Source organism: Schistocerca americana, chromosome 1 (genome assembly GCF_021461395.2).
Source record: "Schistocerca americana isolate TAMUIC-IGC-003095 chromosome 1, iqSchAmer2.1, whole genome shotgun sequence".
NCBI classification, from domain to species: domain Eukaryota; kingdom Metazoa; phylum Arthropoda; class Insecta; order Orthoptera; family Acrididae; genus Schistocerca; species Schistocerca americana.
The window spans coordinates 368319888-368332845 of record NC_060119.1 but is presented as its reverse complement, the minus strand read 5'-3'; the positions used below and the strand labels follow the sequence as shown (position 1 = coordinate 368332845).

The 12958-nt window shown below is 36.8% G+C and overlaps 1 protein-coding gene across 1 annotated transcript in view; it reads right to left on the bottom strand.

The window, feature by feature from the left end:
- LOC124600483 (hexokinase-1-like) overlaps nucleotides 1–12958 on the bottom strand; it is a 284884-nt gene that overhangs the window by 18837 nt on the left and 253089 nt on the right. The window contains exons 5-8 of the mRNA XM_047136165.1: nucleotides 10010–10192; nucleotides 9734–9870; nucleotides 6053–6165; nucleotides 747–902 (exon numbers count right to left, since the gene is read on the bottom strand). Of these exons, the coding sequence (XP_046992121.1) occupies nucleotides 747–902; nucleotides 6053–6165; nucleotides 9734–9870; nucleotides 10010–10192 (589 nt within the window). The remainder of the gene's footprint in view (nucleotides 1–746; nucleotides 903–6052; nucleotides 6166–9733; nucleotides 9871–10009; nucleotides 10193–12958) is intronic.

The following is a 12958-nucleotide window of genomic DNA, read 5'->3' as shown; positions in this document are numbered from 1 at the left end:
CACTGGCGCATAATTTATGCACACACACACACACATATCCATCCATGTGTGTATGCGAGTGTATATCTGTCCCTTTTTCCCCCTAAGGTAAGTCTTTCTGCTCCCGGGATTGGAATGACTCCTTACCCTCTCCCTTAAAACCCACATCCTTTCGTCTTTCCCTCTCCTTCCCTCTTTCCTGATGAAGCAACCGTTTGTTGCGAAAGCTTGAATTTTTTGTGTATGTTTGTGTTTGTTTGTGTGTCTATCGACCTGCCAGCACTTTTGTTTGGTAAGTCTCATCATCTTTGTTTATATAAAAATAGAAAGAAACATTCCACATGGGAAAAATACATAAAAACAAAGATTCCATGACTTGGCAAATGGGAAAGTGCTAGTAGATAGGCACAATAAAAAAACACACAAACACACACACAAAATTTCAAGCTTTCACAACCCACGGTTGCTTCATCAGGAAAGAGGGAAGGAGAGGGAAAGATGAAATGATGTGGGTTTTAAGGGAGAGGGTAAGGAGTCATTCCAATCCTGGGAGCAGAAAGACTTATCTTAGGGGGAAAAAAGGACAGGTATACACTCGCACACACACACATATCCATCCACACATATACAGACACAGCCAATAGGGGACTGCAATGGTATATTTTTAATAAACACTAATATGTGACGCTTATTAAGATACAAAACAGATTTAGTGGCATGGAAAACAAACTACACTTTTTTCCAAAGTTGTTTTCAGATATACTTACTGCTCGATTTGGGACACATAGCTGGTTGGAAATGAGTTTTGGCTTAGAAGCTTTTTGGAAGCTATTCCATCGAAGAGGAGTCCATTTGCAGTTAGTCGTACCAATATGACTCTTACAATCTCTCCTAGGTACTTTCCACTAATATATTTTTCAAACCTACAATATAAGAGAAAGAAAATGGGAAATATTTTCAGATGTCATTGACTAGTTTATTTTATTTCAGATTTAAATAATTTAGTGGTAGAAAACTTATTCTAAAGACAGCACTAACAAAAATATTTCATAAAAATTTGAGCTTATTGTGTAAACATTTTGTTAAACAGGACACATACAGCAAAGCTAGGAGTGCTGTCATCCTGCTTTGTTTCCTCATTGTTTTTAAATGAAAAGCTGCCTCCGTATTTGAGACAGCTGATGCACATCTGTGCAGCAGTGCATCACACAGAGATAGTGAAAATTTCTTTCACCTGCAGGATATCAGCTGTCAGTATATGGCCAGTTATGGAAGGAGACCTACAGACTTCACATCAATGTCCAGGATGGATTACATTTCAAAACTCACAGCAGTGTCTCATGGAGTAAGGGCTAGTGATGTTAACGTTGATTTGTCTGTTGAATGGGCATGTTAAGCTCAGCAGCCTCCTTGGTGCCATTTGAGAGAATCAATCTATGTGCCATCACCAGATTTCATCCTCTTATCACTAAACAACACAAATACATCACACCATATATACCTGCATTACAGTCACCTGCTTTTAACACATACACTTGCAACTGTAACAAAACTTTCAGATTGTGCAAGGGAACAGGCTTTTGTGTGCAGAGGAAAGAAACCCTTTTTGATTAGGCAGCTGTAAATACCCCAAAGGGGCTTCAAGCCAACAGTGCCATATGCCTCTTTCTTTCTTTTACATTCAACATTAAAGAGGTGGCAAGATTACAAAAAAAAAAAAAAAAAAAAATCAACCTCTGAAGTCTGTGGCTCATGAAAACTGGCAAGAAACTGCTCACGGGCTACTTAAATATTTGGAAACAACACTTACTGTTTGGTGAAGCACTCAGTGTGACACATACAGTTGTGATGCATGGTGGCTGACTAGGCAGTTATAAATAACAATAACAACAACAACTTCAGAGGGACCACAACTGCTAGTTTGTCAGTCTTAATTGCTGAAAGATCAGTATGTCTGACTGCTGCATAGGGTACTAATGTTTTACTACTAAAGCTGCCAAGGATCTTTGCTTGATAGGAGCAGTTAAGTAAACTACACTAACCTTATGGAGACAAGTAAATCACTTAAATGAGAAAAAGAAACTACAGTTTTGTATGTTGGAATTAACTACAGGAAGATTAGAGTGCTGAAAATATCCTGCACCAATACAGCCATCCAGAGATTCTTAATGTACAGAGTGGGCAAAATAAAACTGGCATGGAAAACATTTATAAGGCTGATGTGGACTTTATGTTGTTAATGAACAGGAGAACTACTGGAAACCATGATTTTGGTGCACCAGTCGGTTCCTGTCACATATCTACACATGTATTTGTTCTGCCCCCAATACTTTGCTGTGTCATTATGTTTGAGTAAGTGACAGGGTCAGATGTGTTTAGTGACCAGTTGAATGCAGCACAAAATTTTGCACATGGTAAAACAGTACATGTTCATTGTCAAGTTTTATGTGAAGCACTAACCATGGAAAATGTGAGTAACACTGTTTCTGCAAGAGTTTAAGACTAGAAGCATTTTGGCCATACTCCAGCAAAGTCTGCAATGCAACACTTAGTGGCAAAATGACACAAAACAGCCTCTTTTCAAATGGAAATTAACTATACAAAAATAGTTTCAACACCAGAAAACATTGCTTGAGTGAAAAAAAGCCTGGAACAAAGTCTGATGAAATCTGAACACTATTTACCTGTGCAGGTGGGCATTAAGAGATTGACATGCTAAAATATTTTGAAAAAGCACCCTTACCAGTTTGCTGTTGTGTATGAATTATAACATCCGCACTAACTTTCACCTGTTGAGCTCTACAGGTGATTCCTGACTGAGTGTAGCAGAATCATAACTTTTGAATTCTCAGTTTTTCATTTCTTCAGATGATGTCTGGTTCAACATCCGAACTCTCAGAACATTTATTTATCAGAAAATCCCCATCGGTACTTCAAAAAGGCACTGCATTAACTTAAGACCATTGTTTGGGGCATAATGTCTGCTGTCTGCATCATAATGCAATTCTTTCTCCAAAATGTTAATGCTAACTGTATGTCCATATGTGGATCAACTCACAAAAGATGAGTGTCTCTGTTATTTTCAGCAACATAGAGCAACAGTACACACCATCTTCAAAACCTTGTCAAGAGTGCATGAGGTATTCAGTGACAAGAGGACAATGACAAGAGGACAATCAACAAAGGCACAGAGCAATCTCCTGGCCACCTCAGTCATCTGACCTCTCCTCCTGTGATTTTTACTTGTGGGACAAATTGAAGAGTCGGGTGTATTCAAATAATCTTGACAAACTGGTAAAGCCACAGCAGGACACTGAAAATATTGCGGGTATCACTCAGGCAGGGTTGCTATATATGTATCACAATTTGAAAAATTGAGTACAGCACTGCATAGACATCAATTTTAGCTACTTCCAGCATCTTCTCTGATGTTCATTAACAAAGATCAACCCCATGCTAGCATTCTTGTAAGTATTTTCTGAGCTAGTTTTATTTTGCCGATTCTGTAGAAAATAATGAAGTAATTAGCCAGAAGGGGAAGTTCTGTCTTGGACTGCAGATTCAAAGAGTTTTAAGTGTAACCAGTTTTAAGGAGTCACTCACATAGATCTGTAATTAATAAGTCATACTGCAGTATCCTACTTCTGTTCCTTCAACACACTCATCACCGATTTCTTTCACAATAAGAAGTAACATTTAGTCTTGAATGACGCCGATGTTGGCAATACATTAGCCTCTAATTATATTCTGGGGAAAATGTCTATGGCAGATTACTGGCAGAAATAAGGCAATAAATTGAAAGTGCATAATTGTTTTGTTTGAATTATTAGATAAAAACAGGGGTGTGGGTTTGATTCTGGTCCAAAGTGAATGTTATTTATTTACTTATTTTTTCAATTATTCTTGCTTTATTTTCACTTTAGTAACAGAGAATAACTGTGTCCATTGCATATTTTACAAATTAAGTGGCAAAGAGATAAAAGGAAGATATCTCCTGTATGAAGGCCCACAAGGGAAAACGGCTTTAGTTGAGATGCCTGGCACCTTATGTTACATCACCATTCAGACCATTCTCTGACCCCCCCATCACCAGTCTTGGCATACTCCCTATGTAAGAAAAATTATTCTGTCTATGAAATTTGATTTTGGAAGGTAGATGTCGGACTGAGATTTATTGGAAGAATCCACAGGAAATGTAGTCCATCAGGAAACGAAGTGGCTTATAAAATTCTCATTTGATCAATACTTGAATACTGCTTTCAGTCAGGGTCCTGTTACAGTTTCATTTAGTAAGCATGAAAGCATAATGGAGATGCTCATCCAACTCCACTGGCAGACACAGTAAGAGATATATTCTGCATCACAGTGGGGTTTACTGTTAAAGTTCCGAGACTGTACATTCCTGGAAGAGTCAACCAATATATTGCTTCCTCCTATATATATTTTGCAGAAACACCAAGAAGATAAAATTAGAGAGATTCAGACCCACATATAGGTTTAAAAGCCATCTTTCTTTCTGCAAACTATATGCAACTGGAATAGAAGAAAGCTAAGTAAAAGTGCTACACAAAATCTCCTCCGACACACATCAAAAGGTGGCTTACTGAGTACAGATGCAGATGTAGATGTGAAAGGTGCCAGAATAAATGAGTTATCAACTACTATAATTCTTATTCTTTGTTTTTTTCATAATGGGGCCACTGGTTTAGTTACGTGAAATGTAGATTGATACAAATTGTACTGTAAATTCATACTGTCAAAGTAAAGGTGTCTTAGATGTATTTTCAAACAAAAAGTATTGATCTTTGTTTAATTGTGCTATGCAGAGCATTGAGATATAGGCAAGTAGCATGTAACAGTGCTACACATGTACTAATGCTGGAGCATATCCTGTTACTATCTCATCTCCCCATTTTTTGAATGTAACGACAACAGTACTGTCACCTTGGCCAAGGCATGTAAATTGTAAAGGATACACAGAAATGGTGCAATGTTTCCTTACGTGTAGCAAAATTTTAGTGACTGAAGAATCCAGCAATTCAACTCTGCTGAAGGTGATTTTCTTTTTAAATGATAACTAGCTAATTTGTATCAATATAAACATGGAATGTAAACTCACTGAAGCATTAGAAGTGGCTGAAAGGAATCATTTTGTGCAAATTGATGGAAATATCTTGGGGAGCACAACCAAAAACTGTGGCCAAGGTGACAGTACTTTTGTGCTACTCTCCACCTAAGTAAACAGGACCTGTATGGTCTAGATACCATCACACCAAAGCAGTGAATGCAGCTTTGGATTAGATATGTTATATTATTACTGATGGTCTATGGCCCACACCTAAGGAGAAGATATACTGGCTTGGTGGAATAGCTGCTCTTGACATCGGACAAGCAGTAAGAAGTAGAAAAAAAAAGACCAAAGTAGTAACATCTGAAGCTCATCTTCTATTTGGATATCAGAAAGCACATTCAAAAGGATACTGTGAAAAGTGTCCCCAAACAACTGAGATACTTACGGCACCACCTCAGCAAATCAGACTTCCAATGTGGGATGCCAGAATTCTGTATGAAGATAGCTGTATGACAACCTGGAGGACTCTCCCATAGCCACAAAGAAGAGTGGACTATCTGGACACCATTCAAATGAGTGTCATTAGTGTAACAATGGGCAAAGCTGATCTCATAAGATAGGTTTTCAGCATGGAGCCTGTACACAGTGAATATGATTCTGAGCAGACGTCACCCCACATCCCACAGTTTCATTTATTCTCACGAAGCAAGAGCTAGCAAAAGCTACCATCAATGTTTCTTTTCCCAAATTCTGGTCTACAGTTCCCCTGGATTTGTAGTCATTATATTTAGTTTTTATTTACGTAGTGTACACTTGTTTTTTATGCCTTTTGATCTGAAACAATTAATGCCAACAATCATTATGCTGTCCAAATTTAACCATAATGAGCTAGACTGACAACTTCCAGTCTTATTTTGAGAAATAGCATCACTGTATAAAGATCCATTTTTCCAGATGAAGGCATTATAAGACATTTAAACAACAGTTACTCTGTATACATACGTGAATGATGTTGCAAGAAGAGAATTCTTGTCCACTTCACGGTCATAGTCAGTTTTAATGAAATCAAGGACTCCATTGTCACCAAAGGCACCCCATTCAATATCAATGATTACCTGAAACAAAGTTAAAATAACAGTCACATACTTGCAATAGCTTTCTAATAAACTAAATATCAAACCTTTAATACAGCACAGCTTTCATTCTGTTGTTTTGTTACATGAAAAGTAACACATTGATTCATATTTATGTGAGATACAATAAAATTTTGTGAGTGGAATTTGGATTAACCCTGTATATCATTCCTAAAATGAGGTGACGCTGAAAACAATCAGAATGTTCCATTCCCTTAAGGCTATTGAAGTAATGTGAAATTTCACTGCTGCACTATACAACAAAATGTTTTATATGAAATGGATAGATTGCTACTCAGAAGATGGAGGTGGTGCTGAGTCACAATTAGGCCAAATGAAGAAGAATTCTGGAAACATTTCAGATTGTTCCACATCCCTGCAGGCTTTCATTCATAATTATATTTATGGAAGAGAATGTGTGAATGTATGATTATGTTAGAGTACCATAACCACAGGCTAGTCTTAGTTATGCAGTACATTAAAATGCATTCGTGCGCAAGTTGTGTAAATGTGTGCATGTTCTGTACCTCTGAAAAAGGACTTTGCCCGAAAGCTGAAATATTTCTAGCATTCTTTCTCATTGTGCCTGCCAGTGACTCAATGTCTCCTCCAACTATTAAGTACCAGTCTACTTTTCCGTACTGTTGTCATTCCATTCTAAGCTTTCCATTGTTTGATAAGCAGAAAAAAATTAGATTAAGTGTTAAATTTTAGGTCTGTTCCATTATTACTATTCTTATGCCTGTGTGTGTGGATGTGTTTGTTCCCTTTATTGGTGTATTTGTGTCATTAGCAAACATTGCCATGTCTGTAAGTCCTCTGGTATCCTAATATTTATTTAGGTCAAGAACAGGAGTATGCCGTGTATCAACTTTGTGGATCCCATATTTAATGTTACCACTTCCTGAATTTAGTCATATTCCTGGTGTATCATTAATGTGACCCTCTTATTTTCCATTATCAAGACTGGACTCCAACCTTACAAGGGGAATTCCTTTAGTGTCATACCATTTTACCATTCTTAGCAGAATTTTACAGTCCATACAACTGAAGGTCCAGGCAAGGTCACAGAAAATGCCAACAGGGTATTTTCTCTAGTTTCATTTTATCAGAACAAAGTTTATAAGATTGTATATTACTGTCTTGACAGAGAAGCCTGGTCATTTGTGATTGAAACTGCACACGTTACATATGTCCAGAGATTGCACGTGTTCTACTGTTGTATGAGGTGCATTTTTAAAGTAAGTACCATTCTGAAATAAGGCCATTGGAGCTTTGTGATCACTGAACATACTTGCAAAGTCCCTTCAACTTTTGACCATCCAAAAAAGCAATTACAGAAACTTTTACTTGTATGAACATTATTTAGAAGTATTAAAAATAGCCCACCCGATTGACAATGCTGTTAATTGTAAAAAATGTGCTATTATTCATTTCTTAAATGTGAGAGATGTAGAAGCTGCTGAAATTCATTGGCATATTAGTGAAACTGCTACGAGACTGCAATGATTAGAAAATGATGCAGATTTAGAGGAAGCCACACAACTGTGTGTGATAAGAAACTAAAGTGGGTACCATCTGTCATTACTGATGACGCACTGCAGAAAGTCAATAAAAATTTCAAGGAGACAGATGTTACACTATTTCATCATTATTTCATGCCTTTGATCATGTTTCAAAAAGCATTCTGTATGAAACTATGACAGAACACTTACAGTACCTGAAGTTGTTTTCATCCACCGACAGATTTCTATGAGGATAGATTTCAGAAGCTAGTCACATAATACAAAAATGCCATAACATAGAGAGGAAATTATGCCCAAAAGTTGATTAAAGTCCAGGCTTTCAAGACCAGAAAAGTATTTATAATGTTGTTTGTTTTTAATTGTATTTTACAATGGTAATTACTTTAAAAAATACACCTGACATTATTGACACACTGGATCTTCTAAACCATGTTTAAAATTTATGCATTAAATTCTTATGTTTAGTTAGCATTTATACTACATAAAGTGGGATTAAATGCCATGTATGCATCCACACAGGTAGTGTCAGTGAAAAACTCTGTGTGCCTGATGATGATTTTTGAGATTCAAAATTGATAGCAGTAATAAAGGTAACTGGTATTATCTGATGGTGGTACAATATGATTTTCAATAAACTGTTTACTAATTGGCTGGTTGCAAAGGCAGCTCATGGATATGCTACCAACTGAGCACAAGAGTTTAGTACTGCAGTGGAAATACCGCTCTAACCAGAAAAATTACTGCTTTTTGGTGAGCTAATGATTTTCGTGGCATCTGTTTTACAGTTGATGTTGCAAAACTACGTGGTGCTGGAGTTTGCCTGTGTAAGTAAATAATAGATGTGTCTAATGGATCTGCTTTTGATGGTGCAATTTTTGTCCCTCTAGTTTCAGCTACTGTTAGGAAGAATTCACTGAATTTAGCAGACAATTAAATTAATATCATATGTTGTACTGCTACAGTCATCAAGAACTGAATACCATTTTCCTTGCTGGAATTGTGTGTTTCTTACATAATAATGCTTCAAAATGCTTCTGCTTTGTTCAGTTTTTTAGTTTTTCACCCTTAGTATTTAATTTTTGCCATTTTGATTATATGGTCAAGGATTTTCCAGTACTGCTTGTAGAGACCCTGTAATTCTTGATTAGACTTAGTCTTCTTCATTAAATATGACACTCTTCTTGGTACAAAATACTTCGACCCCAGATGTTGGTCAAACATTCTCATGGAATCCACAGTGACGGCCACAACTCATTGATTCACATTTTAAGGAAAGAATTAAATGTTTCATCTACTGTATGTCCTTGGTAAAACTCTTCCCACTGAACAGTGTGCGTGTCATCAGTTCTGGTTCTGTGAAATTGTATTTTGTCCTTTTTAGCTAAACCTGGCTGATAGGGATGCTTTATCACAGCTATTTGACAATCATGGTCAAATAAACCATTTATTAAGGAGTTATCATCATTTCATGGATAACAGTTACATTTTTAAATGAATCCTCCATAGCTGCTGTACTGTGTCATGCTCTTGTTAGGAATGTTACTGTGGTGTAGTAGCTAATAATTTGTTCTAACACGTATTAGTACCATCTCTAACTACTTAATTAAGCTTGAAACATCTGGTGGTGGATACTTGCACATTGTCAGAACTGCTATCCTGTGTGTTTCCAAGTCTGTTGCCAGATTACAGCACTTAAAGAACTGTTCAATGAAGTACTAATTTAAGTCTATGGCCTGGGACTTTATTCCACTTTCTGCACTCCCCCTTTGTCTGTAGTTGACCTACAGTAGTGTGATATTAACATGTGTCCATCTAGGTGCATCTGTTCAGTTTCTTCTGTGACTTTGGAACAATATTCTGTAATGCTTAGCACATCCATAGAAACACCTTTGATATATGTCAAAGAATGCTTTTAATTATAAAATAGAGAGCTAATTATTTTTTATCTACAGGAAATTCTAATTCTTTCACAGTAGTTTTATTTCTTACTTCATTAAGAAGTACTAAATCAGAATATACTGCACCTGTTTCTCTCCATGTCGTTGGCCCTCCCAGTGCTGAACTCTGTCTGCTCTTTCCAAATAGCAAGCATTGCTGCCAGTGCCAAGGATTAGCCCAATGGCAGTTCTGTTGTCCAGCACAGCACCTTGTACCAAGGTTCCTGTAACATTATCCTTAATAATAGCTGATAAATCTATGTTGAACATTCTAACACTGGCTAATACTAAAAAGACCCATCAAGGGACATATAGAAGCACTTGATTGTGATTTGGAAAGCAGTAAAACCTTATGCTTTATACCTGTTGTGTCATTAAGAACTGCTAAAACTTCAACATGTGTATCGCCACGTCTGTGAATGGCATCCTTCAGCATTTGGACTGCATCTTTTCCAACAACTGAAGGGCAGTTGAATGTCTTTGTCCATGTCACAAGAATTCCAACATCAAGTGCTTTTTGTATCATTGGGAATGAGAATGTGAAACCTGTGAATAGAAACAAAAGACTAATGAGAAAAAAATAAAAGACATTAAAAGCCTGTACGAGAGTATAAGCTTATAACACTTAACCAACAGTAACATAAATTTGTTCTCTGTCATCTGCTGAGAATGCACAATTCAGGGACAGGAATTCTCCATAATAAAGAATGAACATTTTGTGCTGGGATTTCAGTTCTGTCTTCCATCTGCTGATAACAAAAAAAAAGTATGCTTTCAAATCCATATGAAGATAAAACACACTAAATAACTTACAACTGACATTACTTCAAGGACACATTTATATCTTAATTCACTTTATTTACTGCTGTGCAATTTAAAAATTGGGTGACAGAACTGGATCTGAATACTTTCAGGATGCAAAATATGTAGCAGAATGACCTATGTGCACAGAAATTTACAGCAAGATACGCAGAACAACAAATTTCATCAACAAGATCTATCTGATACAGAAACAACATTTCAGTTTAAAAAAAAAGTGTTTCCTGGAACTGTAAAATTTGACATTATACAGGGTGTAAATTTAAAGCTGACAAACCAGAATAACTCAAAAAATAAGTTTCACGTGAAAAAATATGAAGAATCCAAGTTTGATTGTTTTTGAGGGGGATATCTGCTGGTGCTAAAATTAGCCCACCACCCCAGCCCCCTGGGGGTGGGGTGGGAGGCAACTTTAAAATTTCAAATGGCAACCCCCATTTTTTATTGCAGGATCAGATTCTACATAAAAAACTATGTACATTTTGTCTTAAACCTTTCTTTTTCTGTAGTTGGTGCTGTAATTCAAGAAAATCTTTTCCTCAGTTAGTCTTTTACTTTGCTTACTCAGTTAGCTAATGAGTTCACTTGTTAATAAGTAGGATATTTGGTTAGTTAGTTAGCTAGTCAGATGATTTGTGTGATAATTTACAGTTGTGTGGTCTAATGATCATGAAACAAACAAAACTTATCCGAACCTGCAGAAAAAATGAATATGAGAGACAATATTTGTAAAACTAATTCCTCTCTCTCAAACCTCACCCTATGGGGAGAGAGGGAGAGTTTTAGTTTTAGCGAATCAAAATTTGCAAAGTAAATAAGTACTTTTTATTTACCCATAACCAGTTTCCATGCAAAAATGAGAACATGGATTTTCTTGAATTACAGTACCAACTACCAAGAATCAAAACAAATGTTTAAGACAAAATGTACACAGTTTTTTTTATGTAGAACCTGGTTCTACACTTTTTTTTTCATGTGAAGCTTATTTTTTTATTTATTCTGGTAAAACATTAAAAGAGCAATTAAAATAAAAGAAATTAATATTATAAGAAAAATCTTACAACCAAGAACAAAAGATAGAATGTGTTATCCAAGACCCAGAGCAGAAATCTATGAGTCTCTGAAATTGTGTTTTCAATGCATACGCAAAGAATCCAACTCATGTGACACACGGAAAGGATGGACACCTACAGTCATACTCTACCAACTGAGCTATCCAATAATGTCTCACAACTCATCTTCATGGCTGTACTTCTGTCAGTGGAGCACTTGCCCATGAAATGCAAAGGTCCTGAGTCTGAGTCTTGGTCTGGCACACAATTTTAATCTGGCAGGAAGTTTCGCTTCATTAAGTGCTGAAACACTGAAGGTGGAATTTGTACCCACTCTTCCTGAAGCTTGGTGAGTAATTGTTGGAATGTTTATGGATGAATTCAAGTGGTGCACAAGTGTCCTCTTGATGTTTTATGATATTCAAGTGAGAACGTCAGTGATGCCAGTTCATCAAATCCACCTAACATGTACGTTCTATAACGTGTGATAAAGTGTTTTCGTCATGAACATTATCAAATTGAAGCATACAAGTTCTGTTTCAAGTAGCTGCCACAGTATGGGGGAGATGGTGTTGTCTAAAACTTTTCCATGAATGCCTTTGTTCATTTTGATATTTGACAATATTAATAGCCCAACACCAACCAGAAAATATAGCTTTGCATCACTTCCAATGAAGTTGTTATGCTGCACTGCAGTTTCAGTTGTGCAATCAGTGGCTTCTGGACAGCACCAAGAACATGAATAACAGGTACCATCACCAACTGATAGCTCACTCCATCACTCATCTCACTATCTTAGATGCAATTGAAATTTCATGCATTAGTTGACATTGATGTCTGACAGTTGCTCTGTAAAATATGCCTTAGAATGTATGAGTTAGTTTTTTATGTCTGCTACAGCCATTATTAATTTTAATGCCTACCTGGTATTTTCGCTTCACAGTAACATTGCAAACAACAGTCTTGGGCAAATGCAACTAGTGTGGAACATGTCCAGCTCACTCAGTTCTCTTCACAGATTCATTCTGGGAGCAAACATTGATATAAATGAGTCAGTGTAAGAAGATCCCTGACAGTTACCAGTACTGTTCCCAGCTTTTAATTGTGATGCTCAAACAGCTACAGGCAAAAACAGTAGCTGTCTACAGTGATGGCGCAACACTGAGGCATTGCCATAGAGATGTTTACAAAACTGCATCATGTGATTGGTTGCGGTAGGCACGCAAAGTTCTCACACCCAGCATACTGCAACTCTCAGAGGTCAACTTACGTCCACTCAGCTATAAAGTGTTGATCCCTGCAACTGAATACTCCCAAACATATATCAGTGTGTGTGTGTGGGGGGGGGGGGGGGGGGGGTGGTAATTTATTAGGTCTGTTACAACCATTTATAGTTTTAACACTCTCCAGGTCTTTCTGCTTCACAGTTAAATTGTGAAAG